General features: G+C 36.3%; 1 protein-coding gene across 1 annotated transcript in view; it reads right to left on the reverse strand.

The window, feature by feature from the left end:
• SNAP91 (synaptosome associated protein 91) overlaps positions 1-19,984 on the reverse strand; it is a 158,640-nt gene that overhangs the window by 72,376 nt on the left and 66,280 nt on the right. The window contains exons 8-11 of the mRNA XM_033867520.2: positions 19,750-19,856; positions 15,706-15,747; positions 10,051-10,121; positions 4,441-4,468 (exon numbers count right to left, since the gene is read on the reverse strand). Of these exons, the coding sequence (XP_033723411.1) occupies positions 4,441-4,468; positions 10,051-10,121; positions 15,706-15,747; positions 19,750-19,856 (248 nt within the window). The remainder of the gene's footprint in view (positions 1-4,440; positions 4,469-10,050; positions 10,122-15,705; positions 15,748-19,749; positions 19,857-19,984) is intronic.

A 19,984-nucleotide genomic window follows, 5' to 3' on the forward strand; every position in this document is an offset into this window, starting at 1 on the left:
TCTTGTTTCTGGAGTTCAGATTGAATTGCTATAAACTTCCCTCTTAGAACTGCTTTTGTTGTGCTCCATAGGTTCTAGGCCTTTGTGTTTTCGTTGTCATTTGTTTCTATGTATATTTTAATTTCTTCTTTGATTTCTTCAGTGATCTCTTGGTTATTTAGTAGCACATTATTTATCCTCCATGTATTCGTGTTTTTTATAGTTTTTTTCCTGTAACTGATTTCCAATCTCAAGCAGTGTGGTCAGCAAAGATGCCTGATATGATTTCAATTTTCTTAAATTTTCCAAGGCTTGATTTGTGACCCAAGATGTGATCTATCCTGCAGAATGTTCCATGTGCACTTGAGAAGAAAGTGTATTCTGCCACTTTTGGGTGGAATGTTCTATAAATATCAATTAGATCTATCTGGTCTATTGTGCCATTTAAAGCTGTATTTATTTATTTTCTGTTTGGATGATTTGTCCATTGTTATAAGTGGGGTGTTAAAGTCCCCTACTATCATGTGTTACTGTCGATTTCTCCTTTCATGGTTGTTAGCATTTGCCTTATGTACTGAGGTGTTCCTTTGTTGGGTGCATAAACATTTATAATTGTTACATCTTCTCTTGGATTGATCCTTTGATCATTATATAGTGTCCATCCTTATCTCTTGTAGCAGTCTTTATTTTAAAGTCTATTTTATCTGATATGAGTATTGTCAGTCCAGTTTTCTTTTGATTTCCATTGCATGGAATATTTTTTTCCATCCCTTCACATTCAGTCTGTATGTGTCCCTAGGTCTGAAGTGGGTCTCCTGTTGACAGCATATATATGGGTCTTGTTTCTCTATCCATTTAGCCAGTCTGTGTCTTTTGGTTGGGGCATTTAATCCATTTACATTCAGGGTCATTATTGATATGTATATTCCTATTACCATTTTCTTAGTTGTTTTGGGTTTGTTTTTGTGCGTCTTTTCCTTCTCTTGTGTTTCCCGCTTAGAGAAGTTTCTTTAGCATTTGTTGTAAAGCTGGTTTGGTGGTGCTGAATTCTCTTAGCTTTTACTTGTCTGAAAAGCTTTTGACTTCTCCACTGAATGTGAAGGAGATCCTTGCTGGGTAGAGTAATCTTGGTTATAGGTTTTTCTCTTTCATCACTTTAAGTATATCCTGCCACTCCCTTCTGGCCTGCAGAGTTTCTGTTGAAAAATCAGCTGATAACCTTATGGGGATTCCTTTGTATTTTATTTTCGTTTTTCACTTTCTGCTTTTAATATTTTTTCTTTGAATTTAATTTTTTTTAGTTTGATTAATGTGTCTTGGTGTGTTTTTTCTAGGGTTTATCCTGTATGGGACTCTCTGTGCTTCCTGGACTTGGGTGGCTATTTCCTTTCCCATGTTAGGGAAGTTTTCAACTATAATCTCTTCAAATATTTTCTCAGACCCTTTCTTTTTCTCTTCTTGTTCTGGGACCCCTATAATTCGAATGTTGGTGTGTTTAGTGTTGTCTGAGAGGTCTTCAATTCTTTTCATTCTTTTTTCTTTATTCTGCTCCTTGGCAGTTATTTCCACCATTTTGTCTTCCAGCTCACTTATTCATTCTTCTGCCTCAGTTATTCTGTTATTGATTCCTTCTAGTGTATTTTTCATTTCAGCTATTGTGTTGTTCATCTCTGTTTGTTCTTTAGTTCTTCTAGATCTTTGTTAAAACATTTCTTGTATTTTCTCAATCCATGCCTCCATTCTATTTTCAAGATTCTGGATCATCTTTACTATCATTACTCTGAATTCTTTTTCAGGTAGATTGCCTATTTCCTTTTCATTTATTTGGTCTTGCAGGTTTTTACCTTGCTCCTTCATCTGTGACATAGTTTTTTGCCTTTTTTTTTTTTTTTTATGAGTGGGATTGTGTTACTGTCTTACTGGTTGTTTGGTCTGAGGCTTCCAACACTGGAGTTTGTAGGCTGCTGGGCAGAGCTGCTTCTTGGTGGTGAGGTAAGGAACTCCGTGAGACCTCACTGCGATGAATATTCCCTGGGGTCTGAGGTTCTCTGTTAGTCCTGTAGTTCGGACTTGGAGCTCCCACTGCAGGAACTTTGGCCCAACCCCAGGCTCATGAACCAATATTCCACAAGCCACGTGGGGTGGCAAAAAACCCCAAAAAACCAAAAAAACCCGAATAAAAAAGTAAAAAATAAAATTAGACTAGGAAACTAACAGACATGTTAGAGAGAATATAAAAATAAAATATAGATGAATCAACTGGAAGGTACATCAGTACCACAATAGTAAAAAAGAGAAGGAGGGAAAAGAAAACAAGAAATGGGGGGAAAGGCCTTGGCTGTGGAGGGCAGGGAGTAAGCAAGGGTGAGGTTTGGACAATGGGTGGGGCCAATGCTCAGGACCCACAGGGCTGGAAAAGGCCCTGGGGACAGTAGGGGGTGGGGCTTAGGCTCAAGGAACAGAAGAGGCCCAGGCGTGCCCCCCACCCCGGTCTCAGAGGGCGGGGGACCTTACCTGGGAGCCCAGCAGGCTTCCTGGGTTCAAGGGGGTGGGGCAAACGCCCTCCCCTCCTCTCTCGCTACTCCCAGAGGGCCACCGCCCCACCACCTCCTGCCTCTCCTGATCTCCCCGGCCTCCCTCCTATGCCCCGAGGACCAATGTGGCTGGCAGGGAGGTGTGGGTCTTGGTGGGGAGGGGACCGGCCTGGGAGCTCAACAGCTCCCCATGCCCGAGTGGGTGGCGCAATCACCCTCTGCTCCTCTCCTGCTCCTCCCACAGGGTCCCTCCCGCCTGCTTTTCCTAATCTCCCTGGCCTCCCTCCTATGCTCCCAGAACCCACGTCGCCTGGAGGGGGCTTTGGATTGTAGGGGACCAGCCTGGGAGGTCAGAGGCTCCCATGGCCCCAGTGGGCAGGGCAATCGCCCTCTGCTCCTCTCCCGCTCCTCCTGGATGGCCCCTCCTGCCTGCCTCTCCTGATCTCCCCGGCCTCAGGGGCACTGATCTTGTCTGGCATCCACTTCTCCTCCCCACTCAGTCCCCCTACGTTCTACCGGTTCACTTTGGGGTTCCTCCAATCTCCTTGGGCATCAGAGTCCCCCACCAGCAGCCAGCAGGCTCCCTAGTTGTGGGGAGACGCTAACTCTGCATCTTCCCACACCGTCATCTTCTCCCATGTGACATAATGATTTTAAACCTGGCTCTGTAGCAGAATCACCAGGGAGCTTAGGTTGTTTGTTTCTTTGTTTGATTGTTGGAGCTCCCTGAGGGTCTCTTGGGCAGCCGGCCAGGTACTGACACAGTAAAGGGTGTCTGGGGTACCCTGTGTAGTCATAATGCCAACTTTTTTGTCTGTAATAACAGCAATTATGTAACAGAAATTTGGCAAAGAGGAAAGAGCACATTTATCACATTTTTGCAATGAAAATGGCAATGTGAAAAATACAATGGCAAATGTGAACTACTGACCTATAGAAGTAAATACTCTTGTCACTAACAACCCTAATCCTGTCCTTCAGGATGCTAAAGGAGAAAGGGAGGTGAAGGAGTTGTGACAGTTATTACGGTAGACTGTCTAAAAGGTATGCTTGTGAGGATACCCAATGACAATTGGTTTCTCTACCATCAAAACAGGCACAATGTTATGTGCCTTATTTATCTCACAGGGCTGTGATTCAGAGTATGAGAAAGTGCTTTGTAACTAGTAAGACGTTAACACTGACACATTTGTTTTCAGTTGTAATATAAATGTATGAAAATTTCGTCTACTTAAAGAAAAATTTAGTCCAGATAGAGGGCTAAGTACACACTGCTATATGACTAAGAAACTAATATAAAGGGGAATACATAAAAACTTACCTTTCCTCAAGAAATTAAAAATAAAATTACCATATGATTCAGCAATTCCACTTCCGGGTATAGACCCAAAAGAACTGCAAACAGGGACTTGAACAGATACTTGTACACCATGTTCACAGGAGCATTATTTACAAGAGCCAAAAGGCAGAAGTGACCCAAGTGATCATTAATGGATGGATGGATGGATGAACAAAATGTGGTACACACATAGAATGGAATAGCATTCAGACTTAAGAAGAAAGGAAATTTCTGACATATGCTACAAAATGGATGAACGTTGAAGATTCTACGCTAAGTAAAATACGCCAGTCACGAAAGGACAGATACTGAAGGACAGTTCCACTTATTTGAGGGACCTAGAGTTATCAAATTCATAGAGACAGAAAGTAGAATGGTGCCTGCCAGGAGCTGGGGGTGAGAGTGGTCAGAGAGGGGGACGGGGAGTTAGTGTTTAAAGGGTACAGAGTTTCAGCTGGGGAAGATGACAAATGTTCTCCAACCAGATGACAGCGATGGCTGCCCAACAATGTGAATGTACTTAATGCCACTGAACTGTACAATCAAAAGTCGTTAAAATGGTCAAAACAAAACAAAAAACAAACTTACCTTACTTAATGGAGAGGGAGCACCAGATCTAAAAGGCAACCAAAAAGAATTAAAATTGGATATACATGAATACATTTGTAGAAGCACTTAAGTTTGATGGTTGGTCAAGCATTAACTTGTTTATATACAGACTTTTTAGTAACGGATAAACTATTTTTAAAATATATTTTATCTTTTACTCAATTACAACATCTGCTTCCAATGTCTCCCATCCACTTAATTTCTAGTATTAGAAATTCTTAAATTGAAAATCTTTTTTTGCTATCTCTAGCAACTCAATTAATTATTCGAATTGATCTTTATTGCCTACGTCCATCAAAAATAAACTGTTCAAATTGGAGTTTTAAAAAAATTGCCAAGACTTGGGAAAAATAATGCTTTCCAGAATTTTTAAAAGATCGTCCAGTTTATTATTTTTACAAGTTAGAAAACCCATTAAGGTTAAAGCACATTGTGATTCACTTAGTCATAACTGTGATACATAAAAGGAGCACTAGAATTAAAAAAAAGATCCCTACAAGCCCTGTGCCTGATGTGTGTCTCAGCTTCCATACTGAGCTGAGACACACTGTGCATACTCCACACTGTGCGTACTCCTAGAGATTGTCTGGGTTTTCTCATGGCTGTGATGAAAACTATCTATGAGAAATATTCCCATTATCCTGTGAGAACTTGGGAGCTGGAAAAAGAAGAGTAACCTCAATGCTTGTGTCTAAGGGAGTGAGGGAAAGTCAGGAAGAAATACATTTTTTTTTTCAGTTAGATTGCTGGTAGCACTGATTATATATACCATTTCTAGAAAAATGCTTCAGAGATGACTGCCTAAACAGCTTAGGTTTTACTAACCTGAATTGGTGGAAAATAAATTAGTAAGGAAACAAAATGAAGAAAAAAAGACATTTCAGTAAGAAGACTATTGTCAGGGTCTCAGAGAATGGCAGGGATGCCCTTCTACTTATCTACAGAGAAAATATCACACGTGGCAGGAGTAAAATAAAATCAGCAGAGATTTAGTAACTGGAGTTTTATACAATATCATGAATTTTTATTTTATTGGATATAGCAAAAGAAATTTAACAATATTATATGCCAGATTAATACCTCTTATGTTCAACTTCATTTGCAAACACAAGCCTGCCATTTCCTGTCTAAATTTAGTTTTCACTTAAAATGAACACGAAAGCAAGGGCTAACAGAGATTTCTGTGATATAAGGAAGACAGATGCATAAGGGTTACACTCGATTAGGTTATGTGTACTTGGGCTGTTATCTTCAGAGTAACATATCCTATGAAGAAAAGGATATATGCTTCTCTATACTGCTCACTAAGGGTCTACTGAAATAAATGGAATCACAGTATTCTCTATATCTCAGAAACTTAGGAACCTAAAAATCTAGTACTGAGGTTGAACATTCCCTAATGAGTTTTTGGTTAATAATTCCTCCACTCCTACCATTTTTTTCTCTTTACATATGCGGAGAAGGAAGGGAGTTAAGTCTAAATAAAAATCCAAGAAAATAATAGCCTTAACTCTGCAAAGAAAACATAGAAGCCATCTGATGTGGTCAGTTTCTAAGAATGAGTTAATTGAAATTAATTTGTTTCTCTCTCAAGAGATTTTCATGAACCAATTCTTAGTGGTACTGACACAGTGAGCAATATTAATACAGAAAAGAGAACTGAGGATGAACGAGAACTTTTTGAACTGTATTTCCAAACTAATACATACAAGTTTCTAACATATTCTATACTCTGTAGCAAAATAAAGAAAAATGACAGAATTTCTCTACCTACTACTAAAGAATATCATGCTCGAACCTAAGTACAAAATATCATAATTGGCACAACAATCACTTTGTCAAGCTCTTGCATGAGTGCTGTTACTAAATGACACTTGCAGCTACCCCATGGATTCAGCAAAAAACCTCCTGTCTCCCACTATCATCCCACTTGAAGCACTGTATCTTATTCGTCTGTCTTCTCCACTAGATGCCGAATTTTTTGAAGGAAGCGAACCTATCTCATTGTTTTATATCAGATACACATATTAACCAAAATAAACTAACCAAACATCTTAAAAATAAATTAACCAAACATCTTAAAAATTATACTGTATGAAACTAAACTGTCAGGATGTATGACTTCTGTTCCCATGGACCAGATCCAGGTTTTGCCATGATTTCATCAAAAAGGTAGAACCAGAGGTGCTCCCATTGGGGCCACAGCTTTAAAAAGCATCACTCAACACTGATTGAAGTCTGAGGGCTCGGAGGCTCAGAGAGGTAAATAACTCGCCAAAGTCTCATCATTCTTTAATGGTGGATTTCAGGCTCCAGTCCAAGTCTGTCTGTGCACATTTTACATTCCAGCCCGTCCTGACAAAATCACAGGGGAGCCCAGCACATTTGCTCCTCCCCTACACAACACACAAATTGCTTCTTCTTACCTGTTCCTCAGCTGAGTTTCTACCCTACCACTGGCTCTTCGCCCTTGATAAAAGGAAATGCTACAATCTTTTATATATAATGACATTATCTAAAGCCCGAGACTTATTTCAATAACTTCAGCTAGAGAAATTTAGTACATGGTGAACCATGTTGGGGGAAAATAAAGCACGAATATAATTTTAGAAGAGAATGAATGACCCACAGATCCTGTAAAATGTTACAAACAAATCCATGGGTTTCTATGATGAACACAGAAAATGCTAGGGTTTACACTTCCCATGTGTTAATGGTAAACTATCAAAAGAAGAAATGTTATTTCTTATTTGCAACACTAATCCCTACACAGTTTTTGGTCAAAAATGCTAGCCAGAAAGACAAACAAAACACAGATGTGAAAAACCTATCTCTTCCAAATAATTTTAATTACAATAAACTTGAGTTTCTTGCACCCTCAACACTTAGTAAACCCACCTATAAAATAAAATCAATTTCTCTCTTTTGTTCTGTGGAATTACAGAAACAGACAATATACAAAGGCATATCACACAGTATTGCACAGAATTTCAAAAACGAGTATCGGTGGATATAAGGACTAAATATAAAAGGCCTACGTGTTTTTTAGCAGACATTTGAAAATGCTTCATTTTATGCACTTACTTGACTTAGAGGTTAGAACAGTTTTATACTGCTACCAGAAGACAAAGAAAACCCGTTTAAGTAATTAATTTTCTTAATAGCATTGTCTTTTGGCACTTCTGCCACGTGCCATAGGGAAATCTTTTGTTTACTAAACAAGTGAAAAAGCCTTTGATGTCTAAAATCTAAGAGGGATATCTGAATATACAACTAAGAGAGTCTGTTAGTCTTGATCAAAGAAGACCAAAATAAAACCATTTATGCGAGCCACCTTAGGAGAAAATTTTAAGAGTATAATGAAAAAACACAGATGTGTAAAATGGACAGAAATCAGTTTTCAATGTTCTAAATACCAAATGTGGAATTTTAAGAGTGTTTTTTGCATTTTCAGGAATAACCAAATGCAAAAAATGTCACTCAATATAGTACTCACCCTTCACTTAAGGTCCCAGGTAAGCACAAACATACAAAGAAGAAAATAGTTAACTACTATAGTTCATTTATTTTAAAAATAGGGAATAAGCAAAAGACAAGTTCATAGGTGGTCTCAGCCAATTCAGAAAAGAAATCTGACAAGCATAAAATGATTTTAAAGGAGAGAGGAAAATGACGCTCAGTACAAGGTAATGCAAAACAGAAGATCATTAAGTTCTTATTTTACTCCTCCTAGAAATGTAACCAAGTGTCCACAGCCAAATAGTCCAAAAATAGCTGGCAGCAGCCACAAGGGGGCGGCTTTAGAGCTGAAGTTAGGGCTGATGAGATCCACTCGAGAAGGCGGCTTCTCACAGAACTGCAGCCCTGGCAGATTTCAGGAGGGAAGAGGGTGGACCTGTGGGGGGTGCGGGGACCTGAGCGGGGAAGAGGGCGGAGAAGCTGACTTGCACCCATGCGTATCCTGCATGGCCCAAGGGAGAGGCTCTAACTCTGGCATATGCATATTTCCTCAGCTAAAGGGATCCATCTGCCACAGGAAGAGGGACATTTCTCAGGCTTCCTGCCTCCTTTGGCTTAAATCCTGGGCCACTCATTTGGCTTCCCAGACACCCTAATACGGGAGGGGTGGGAGGAGGCAGCAATTACTGGAAGCTGGCACCCTCCTTTGTGACTTAACATACTCGCACGTCTTTTCAGTTGACGTCAATCTACACACACAAGTCTGATCGTCCATGGCCACACTGAAGTGGGGACAGACCTTGGACAACGGTACAACCTTGACAGAGCCCCTGAGAGGTCCTGTCATCCATCATTCCAAATAGCTCTGCCATCACAGCCTGAGAGAGCCCTACTCCGTTGTTTACCATCGAAAACTTAAGACATGCAATAATTTTTATACTAACTTGGAAAAGATGACAGAAATCACCCTTAGCTAAACAACAGGCAAAAGAGTGACTCAAGACACGAGTCTAGATTCTGGGAGAATGCCCAGAGAGAAGCAAGCAGAAAGGAGGTGCATTTTGGTAGCTGTATCACAGGTAAAATCCACGATCAGCCTATAGCCCTACAATGAGCAGTTCACGGGTTGTCTCTACCAATTTCTGCTGTCGATCTAAACAGAATCAACATAAAGCTGGGATCACCAACAAAAACAGATTTCAAGCTGACTCTATAGAGAGAGCTACATTATGTTTTTAGGTGGAGATAATGAAGTATAAAATAGTCCCTGACCTTAAGAATCAGAAAATCCATTTAAACCACATATCAGGGCAGGGGAGGTGGGGAGGAGAGTCATAAAACAGTGTGGTGCATGATTAAGGAAGCCCTCATGAGATGGCCCTCCCCAGGATGTGTAAAATGCACGCACGCAGAGACAAGGAGGGGAGGCACCCAAGATTAGCAGAATTACACTCTGAGCGAGGTACAAAGACGGGAAAGTACCAGGTCTTGTGAACCGACAAGTATGATCCCGGCTGGAGAGAAGACAAAAATGGAACCTGGACATTTTTGGCATGCGGTCAGGAAAAATGGTCAAAAATCTAAGTGTCCAAACAGAAAGGTTGAAAGTCTACTAAAACTACACTTATCGTTGCTCAACTGCTACTCTGTCTAGAAAAATAACTGTCAAGTGTCAGCAGCATGCCATGCTGAAGGGTCCACCTGGGGAGAGTCTGAAGTCCAGAAAGCCATTCCTGAAGGCTCTGCTTTTTCACAGTAGGCTCGGAAACATAACAGAGTGTTCAAGGCTGCTTGGGAAATTGGGTTCCCAATGATGACAGTCTCAAGTTTTAGCATGAGCAATTCTTTTTCTGAGGATTGTGAGTCCCTTCTGAGGGCAAAATAATAAATAAATCAGCAAGTCCAGCCAACACAGGTACAACCTACTAGTTTGCTGAATTAGCCTGCAGACAGATTACCTATAATGGGGTCATGATGTCGTAAGTTAATGGGAAGGGTAGGGGTTTTGAGGGAACTCAGGATAATTACAATAAAGCATACTCTAAAATGGTAGTACCGTGATAAATCTCACTATATAAAGAATGAGTCTAGTATTTTTCATCTTATTTAGAATATACAACTAATGCGTACTTGTTTCCAGGTTTCTTTCCTTCTAATGTATTTAGATGCTGTTCAAGGGTCTCCATAAGACTGCTGGGAGCCTACAATAAGAAAGTAAAAAATAAATGTCTGCATCGCTTTCTTTCAAAATAAATACACTGGAACATCACTGTAACTTTGTATAGTGCAGGTCTGGGCACCCTAATACATATGGGAGATAATTTCATTCCAGGGTCTTTTGGTAATTAGATATTTAAATTCCACATAATCTCAAACAGGCCCATCATATATATACTTAACTTCACTGCATAACAAACAGTGTTACAGTGTGGTTTCGGTGTAGAAATGACATTGGATAGACTTTTACTAAGATATTACTTAAATGTAGTAAACTCAATTAAATCAAGTTCACCATGTGTTTCCATAAGACCACAGTGGAAAAATTAAAGGTATTTGTATCCAAGTCAAAAATATAAGTGCCCAAATACAAACTTACAGAAATATGAAAATACAGTAAAATCTCACTTATCCATATTTGACTGAAATATTAGGGAAAATTACTACTTTATTAAAAAAGAAAGGGTAAGTGAGAGTTGTGGGGAAAAAAATACAACTTTAATTAGTCAACCACAATTAAGATTTTCTTATTATTGAGCTATGTAATTTATATACATAATAAAGTAACTTTAGCAAATATTAATGTTATAACAGACTACTGTGTTTTGGCAAATTTAATATATTTCACCTCTTTTATTAAGAAGTACCTGAATGTTTTTATCATATTTTAGGCAATATAAAGTGATGGCATTTTGCTGTATACTAGGAGAAGAAATAATAGGTTCATATAAAATTCCACCCCATCTATTCCTCAAGCATTAGAAATTTACCTTCACCTTTCTCGAATAATCTTAACCCAAGTTAGACTTTAACAGCAGCATAGGCATTCAAAGACTGGCATAACATTTATAGATACATTTAATTTTGACAATTATTCTTAAAATTAATATAAAATTAATTTTGAGGGATTTTAAAGTAACTATGCTAACTGCTAAAATAGTATAACTCTACATTTTACATTGCACCTATAATGACAAATGAAAATAAAATTCTTATTAAAATTGTTTAGTACATTTAATATTCATTTTCATTTCACTAATAGACTCATATACTGCCTTAACAATAATATTATTACATATATAATTATGTGAGATTGTACATGTAAATTACAAAGTGAGCCACACATAAATTTATAAATATAAATTAGTAAGTGAACAAAAATATTAACTTGATCAAAGTGACGAAGGTAGGGTAGAAAGGGACAGCCCTGTGAACGTTATATAAAACGTTAATTACTGTAGAGTAGAAAAAATGACTTTCAGGAGATATAATAAATTTTGAAAGTTATAAAAATTAGAATTCTTAATATAGCTCAGGTAAAAGGTGACTTAGCAAAGTCTAGTAAACTACAACTAGGGGTATACGTCTAAGTTTTAAAGAATGAATTTTTAAGAGATAAAGGAAATTTTGCTCTATAGAAAAATTGTAAACTACTAAGATGCACTTGCTTAATAAACAGAATGTGTATTGTAACTTTAAAAGGAAGAAGACAGAAATGGCTTAACAATTTTTAGATGAATTCACACCTGAGAACTTCCATTGTAATTGTCATAATAGTAATGATTATAATTGTCATAATAATGGAACCTAGGAGGCCCGGGCACATAACTTTAACCTTTTCGGTTTCCATTCTTTTCATTGGGATCACAGTAAGGAAAAATATATCAAGCCATAGAACCTCTCTCCAGTTGGAAGACTTAAGTCCTCTGAGTATTAAATGCAATGTAAAAGAAATGTGATTCTGTGCGAAACCTGTTTAAGAAATGCTATTTATAGTTATAAAATAGAGAACAGTATGGGATAACAAAAGAAGTAGTATTTTTTCCTATATGGTTTCTTAATTATGTAAAACAAAAAAACCAAAAACTAGGATGATAGTTTGCAATTTCATTCTTTTTGTAAAGTTTCTTAGTAATTTAAGAAAAAAATAAAGTAGGAGTCACTAAAATCACAATAGTTGAGAGAAATGTGACCAAGAACACAGACTACAAAACTGACTTTAAGAGGTGTTATTTTGCAATGCATTGCACATAAAATTAAGTTTGGAGCATTTTAGCTTAGAAGTTTAAAAATGCTTCATCATTTGTATCTCTTATTAGGACATGTGAAATCTAATAAAATAAACTCTTCAAACATTTTTGGAGGGAAAAAAACTACTTTGATAGTAAAGTTCACTGAGTGTAGGAATATTGGCCTTCTGAGCTCTATGGCACTGAGCACATCCTGGCATGCAGCAGACAAAAATGAAAACTGTCTCAAATTTCCAAGGGGCAAAACTTTGAGAATGCCTCTGCTGTTGTAAAAGGAACTTTAGTATAATTAGCAGTATCTTTAGTTGCTTATTTTAAATACTGCTGAAGTCAACAGACCAATCAGGTGAAAATACCAACCCAAAGAACAAGGGGCAGCTTGTGACTAATAAATAACAGTGATATATCATGGTTACCGATTCATCAGTGGTACAGTCTTTAAAAGGAGACTTTTCTTTACCAGTAGTTTTCAGATCAACCAGAATTCCTGACATCAAAACCTAAGATGTTTTTCATAAATGGAGATATATTAAATTTGGAACACATGCACACACACCAAACAGGAAATAATATTTTGAAAATCCTTTTCTTGAAACAAATTCATAGCTGATTGTGAGTACAGGATCAAAAAGGAAGCATCCATCTACAATTCAGATGCTTTAGATCCTAAAGCATCATTAAAAACAAATGGAAATAAAAAGCAACCAAAAGCTCATTCAAATTTTTTGCTTATTAGATCTAAGAAACCATTGGAAAGTGCTGAGGAGGAATATTTCAGTTCTGATATCATATTCACTTCTTATTCGATACAGTACTTCTGAGTGTTTAACAAGGTTTTTCATTGGTATTTATAAATCATTTAAAATGCTGTTATGATGATATTATATGCACAATTTAAAAAGGGCTACCGATGACCACACTGGTATTTACTGTACATTTTCTAACCAGAAAGACATCCATTCACTCCCTCTGTTTCATCTTGCTGCAAGAGGAATTCTAATCCTTTCTCGGTTAGGAGCAGCCTTTCCCTACTCCCAGTCAATAGGTAGCCCTTCTGGTCCCCATAATCTCTTTAATCCTCTTCCTTGCTGGCTATTTTTGTCCATCACCACGGCTAGATTCAGTGGCCATGGCGGCCACAGAGAAGCCTGGCAGAGAGTAGAACCCAATCTCACAGGTCTCAAACAGAGTCCACACTACCTGGCATTTCTGACCCATCTCCAGATTAGTTCTTGTCTAACACTATCTGAAGGACTAACCCTAGAACAGCTCACATTCCAGTTTCTGTCTGACCAGACTGTCACAGTGGGTCTAAAACCCCAGCTCAAAGACAAGCCTCCAATGAGACCTGTGGAAGGGTTCTAAATAAAAATTAGGGAGTGTGTTTAGCTCTGCTGCTCATGGACCCAACAGAAATCACAATTAAGTAACTTACTAAGAAATTTCAGAAGCACACAGAACTTTTGAATTGAGATTTAAATATACACTGGAGAAATGAACTAGAGGATTTTTTTTATAAGGAGATAATTTCAAAATAAATGTTAATACTGAAGTCTATGTGGCTCTTCAAGTCATAACAGAAGCAGAGGATAGAATGTTACCAGTGTCTAATGAATCTCTACCACAGAATCGCTTTCTACTAGACCCAGAGTAAGATTTTATCTTCTTTAAGGATGGGTCTCTGTTCCCCAAATTATAACAACACAGAACATACATCATTACATAAAATATTATGCCTCTGGACTTCTTAAGAGTATATAAACTGTAATGAATATAACAGTATCATTAAAAATTAAAGCCAAGTATGTAAATCTGTCAATGATATGCTATAATTTTCTAATTTTAAAAACAGAAAGGTATTTAAGTATCCTTTTAAACCTTTCTTTATCTCCCTTCAGACTCTGCCCAAACTGAGATAAATGAGGACCTATTTTCTTCTTAACCTGCCAGCCTCTCTAACAACATGACTAGTTTTACTTCTGTTCCATGGTGAGAGCAGTCTATACAGTTGAAATAAAGATGATTTACCATTTCTAAAAGCTATTCATTGAGTTAAATATTTAAATATCTACATTTTTTAGGTTAACATGTAGTTGGGTTATTTTTTAAAACTGCAATGTAAATGTTAATGTTAATAATGTAAATAATTAAATAATTTAAAATGAAAGCACAGTGATTTTCTTTGCTTTTTATTACTGTGGTACAAAATTAATAAATTTTTATTAGATTATAATCTAATAAAGAAATTTTAATAGTATTTTATGCACACAAGTTTTAGCCATATCCAAGATGATACCAATATCTTATTTAGGTATGCACCTAATCAAAGAACACTATTTTCTCATAGTAGCAAAAATATTTTATACTAATATTCTGTCTATTAGAAGGCACTTTCCACCAACTTTTAAATAAAAAAATACAATGCCATCATTTTCTGAATTGTTCTGTGAATTTTATTTATGAAGAATTCTTGGTATTTAATTGGTATTTTAATAATAATAATGGTCTCAATACAGAGACCATTACTTTGGGTTTCCCTAATTTTTAATAAAAATTTAAGGTTAACATTTAAATATAGAAACATTTTAAGGGATAATAAAGATAAATTATTAAACACATTTTGATACTATTAAAAATGGGTAACCTTTCATTATGACAATTTTCTTCAATTACAATAACTTTTTTTTATTTGCAAAGACAGAAAACTCATATATTCATTACTGGTATATATGGTAGCAGTTCTTAACTCTCTCCTATCATCTATTTCTAGTTAAAGAACATGTTTGGAAAAGAAATTTACCGTAGCAGAATGACAAGTTGATTAAACAAAAATAGTTCCTGCCAATTATTAGAAAGGTCCTACAGTAATTCTGCACATGTGAATCATCTTGATTCTAAATCCAAGGAGCCGTACAATATACCCTCTTAACAGATAAAAGGATTGATAAGGAAGCTCTACTATTGTTTTTGCTTCCTAGATAGTCCCCAGAAAATCACTCATCTACCACTACTATTTTTTTAAAAAAGGTTTTTTTGTATATAGAAATTCCTCCCCTTCACAGGGGAGACAAAAATCAGTGTATTGAACAGTACAACTACAACATCAGTGTTCTCGCTATTCGTGCCCCTCCTCCATCCCTGGGACATGTTGAAAACTAGGAGAAGAAGCAGGAAGAACAGTTCAAATGTTCTGATTACATGCCTATGAATAGTCACATTTCATGGATGAAACACTTTTTAAACATTTTTCAAGGCTTCCGTTTGATTCCAGTTTAAGAATGAAAAAACGAGCTCAATAATTAAATACCGTTGCCTTTAAAGAGGAAACGATTTTATAAGATTAGGAAAATATTCATATTATCTTCAGAAATATATTTAATAGCTAAAAAAGAAATAGTAAGTTAGAATGATTTCCAAGAAAGGTGGTTGGCCTACATTCAAAAATGCATTAAATGCTTATAAGCCTCTGCCCATTTATGGTAAACTATGGATTAATAATTTCATGCATACTGAATTTTTCACTCAGAGAATCACTTACCTGTGTGAGGTCAGGAATGTCACCTTTATCAATGCCAACTTGCTGCAGATTAAAAAAAAGTTACTTAATAGGTTTTTAAAAATTAATTTCTCAGATCACCTATAGAATTAGTTAAAACCACAGCTCAATCTTGGTATAAAATAATAATTATTATATATATCAATCTCACTTTGAATATGTGCTTTTTGTGGAGTTTTCCACTCAATATAAGAGCAATGATTTTGGCAATAGAGACATAACAAATGTACAGAATTTTGCTAGAACCTGAAAAAAAGAACTTAGGAAACTGAAGTGTAAAAGGTTTCCTCCATGGTTAATGGCAACTAAAATTTTTTTAAAATGCTTCGACTAAATTTAAATTGTTAATTATGCCCAGTCAGTCCTCTGGACAGGGAATGTTCACTGAATTTTAGTAACTTGTTCAGGGTGTAGTTTCCACCCTTCCTCACACAGAGAGAACCACTGTGACATCCAAGATGTATCCTTCCAGAGTTTCTTTATGCATATCCAAGGAAACAGTAAATCCATAAATACATAGTTATTTCCCACATTATTATAAAATAATAGTGTATTATATACACTGGGATTATACTTTTCATTTAACAATACATCTTGGAACTATATCCATATTAATATACAGAATTTCCTCATTTTTAAACAGCTTCCTTGTCTTACAATTTATTTAACAAGTCACCTATTAATGAACATCTAAGTTGCTTGCAATCCCTTGCCATTGCAAGCAATGCTGCACACATCACTTTGCACCTGTGTGGACACATCTGTAGGACACATTTGTAGAAGTGGAATTACTAGATAAAAGCAAATGTGAATTTTAAATTTTGGTAGCTTGGGGAAGGAAAAGAAGGGAGGGAGGGAGGGGCAGAAAAAGAAAGTGCTATCAAGACTGCAAATACGGGAATATATTAATAAAGGTGAATCAATGAAGAGAGTACACAGGTGTTCACTATACAAGCTTATCAACTCTTTTGTAGGTTTGACAATTATTCAAAATAAAAAGCTGGGGAAAATACAAATCATAACTTCATTCTCTCATTCTATATAAATGATGAAATTGAGGCTTAAGGAAACAAAGCGGGTTAACCCAAGTCTCTCTGTGAGAAATGAAGTGCTTCATTATGCTGATGGAAATGTGGAAGCAAATACAGGAAGCCTAAGTGTCGGCTCCTGAAAGACAATAAGGCAAACTGGAGAGGGGCAAGTCCACTTGTGTGTCAAATGCTGAGCTAACTTCTTTCCTTTGCCTTTTCTATATCTAAAGCAGCATAGGGAGACGCAACAGGGAAGAGATATGGGGATATATGTATATGTATAGCTGATTTACTTTGTTATAAAGCAGAAACTAACACACCATTGTAAAGCAATTATACTCCAATAAAGATGTTACAAAAAATACAAAATAAAGCAGCGTTTCTCAGCCTTGGCCCTATTGACATTTTGGGATGATAATTCTTTGCTGGGGGCTGTCTTATGTCTGCCCTAAACTCACATTCTTTCCAAGTATGGAAATTATAAATTAAGGCAACTTCATTCTATTTATTTCCATATTTCAATACCTCTTGAGATGATCCATTAAAATAAATATGAATATGAATGAAGTCAGTGTTTTTTAAATTAAAGCATTATGGGTCCCTAATATTGGAATCACCTCCTTAAAAGGTGATTCGATTCTATTAAGTGCGTAACTCTGTTAAAGGAATTCTTCCTTTACATTGCTATTCTTACTGTCCTGAACTTCTGAACCACAATGAAGTTGGAGGATGAAGTGCGACTGTATTACAGAAATCTCATCACTTTCTGTCTGCAAGTATTCTGGGAGACGTAACTCCAATGAGTTGGTATTTACCTTGGAATAGCAAACTAAGAATAATTTAGTTCTATAAAAGGTAAGTGCGTTTAGCAGACATGCCTATTACTTGTAAAATAACCATTTTACAAAGTTTCAGTTGTCTGCTTTAGGAGACTTCAGTATAAGAATTCAAAGCACAGGAAGTTTTCTGTACTTTAAGTAATTCCTCTGCAAAATTTGAATATATCCATAGGAATTATTCAATTACTCCACATTTCTTTTAATACGATGGGAAATTTAATGTTAATATTTGCCATATAGCCTATATATAGAGTTGTATTTTAGAAACAACATTCTTGCAAGTCATCTACACATTCTTCAGGCAAATGGTATTAACAACAGGGTAGCTTATTGGGTAGGAGTCCATACATATGTACACCACACAAGCACTGCTTGGTAGAAAAGAGAAGCTTCGTATATTTGTTGAAAATTTTCTGTATTTACCAATCATAACCAAACCATTCGACACTGGTATCCAAATAGTTAATGTTTAAATTATGAACGATACGATTTAAATGTGAAAGAAAACACTAATGGTTAACCCATTGTGATTAATGTTTATTCTATTAAAAATAATTTTGTAAATTAGTATCCATTCTATAAAAAGTTTTAGTCATAATGTTTGAATAAAATTAAAATATTTATTATTATGTTGTTTAAAGACAAACTCTCAAAATGACATCTAATTTCTGTATATCTCCTTCTCAGCAGCCTGAAATGGGCCTGTGATAACACGAGGTTATCAAGAGACACAAAGTAAAATTTTACATGTAAGAATAGAAGGAACTGATATATAAGCACCCTTTTTCTCAAGGAGACCTTGAGCCCAGCCTTATTATGTTGATTAGAGAAATATTTACCCCCAAATTGTAACACGTCCAGCTCTTTACTTTTTTGATATACACAACATCAGATGGGAACACTGGGAAGAGTGTGCATCAGGAATTAATCGAACAGTGAAATAATCTTCTGCCCTGAGTGTTTAGGTATAATTGATCTTCTCACAGAAAGAAATTAGGCAAATTTTGCTAGATTACATTGATAATTACAGTTGAACCATGGGAAAATCATATCAAATACAAAAAATAAAACTTGTGTAGCAGCAAAAGTTTCAAGCAATTCTATCCTTCCTTAAAGGCCACCAACATCAATAAACCCATGGAAATATACATGAACATGCTTTAATGTATATGTAGTTTATTAAGCTAATCTTTACCTTTTGTTTCCCATATTGATTTTTTTAACAAATTCTGATTATAAACTGTATGGATCTAAGCTCGAGAGACAGTATTTTGCAAGATTATTTTGGTCTTGGAATTTAAATATGACAATTATCACTCCTGTGAATAAATGAAATTTGAAGAATAATGCTTGGACTAGAGTGCTTTTGAAACTATGTGTATAAAATGTCTGTTCTTGTGCTATATTCTGAAAATGGCAAAAACAGCAAAAACATGGCATGAATGTCCCACGTCCACAGCATTTTATGCTTTGCTGGTGAGCTTCAGAACCCTTCCCACAAAACACTTCAGTCAGCCCTAGCAATCAGTTAGTTGACAAGCAAGATAAGAACCCATTTGTCACCCTGACAAAGGAATGTAATAAAATGTCATAATTTCCACTATGAGTCAATCATTGGATTTCATAAGAGAAGACACCAATTTACAGATAACCTCAGGAACAACAACTGTATGGTTACACAGTTATTGTGATTACGTATAAAGAGACATCCTTAAGACACAATTTATAAACTTTATAAAATTAATTATACTTTGTTTTCTTTTTTCCTTGTATTGAAATCATTTTGACACAGTAAGAAAAGTCAGGGTTTATCGTTTACACACTAAGAACAATGGACAGACTTTTCTAAGGGCTTTTTTCTACGGTTCAATACAAAGGAAGCACTTTCTCACAATCAAGGACAGCCATGAGGTGAGATGGAGGGACAGACCACCTTGCAAAGCTGTGAGCTCATTATCCATGAAACTTTTATTTGGACACAGGATGATCTTCTGATTGAAAAGCAAGAGTGCAGAGCACAGCTCTGGGTGAGAAGCAGGATGAAATGTCTTCCAAGGCCACTTCCAACCCTAATAACCTGTGACTCTGTGGCAGAATGTCTTACCAGATTATGAACTCTACTGTTTACTCCAGATACATGTGTTAATATTACTTACCTCTGCAACTTTGAGAAATTCAGACACTCGTGTCATCCTAGTTAGAAATCGTTTGTAAATTTCTAGAGCATCTTTACATTGTCCTTTCTTCATTTCAAAAAACTTTTCTAGAAGAGATAGATAAGCATTTCGGAAAGTGTATTATATTCAATCTTCTTCTAAGCTTACATTGATACTATTACTTAACAACTTTAATGTCTGAATCAAAACACTTGGCACTAAAACTTATGGGAAA

Source organism: Tursiops truncatus, chromosome 12 (genome assembly GCF_011762595.2).
Source record: "Tursiops truncatus isolate mTurTru1 chromosome 12, mTurTru1.mat.Y, whole genome shotgun sequence".
Classification (NCBI taxonomy): Eukaryota; Metazoa; Chordata; class Mammalia; order Artiodactyla; family Delphinidae; genus Tursiops; species Tursiops truncatus.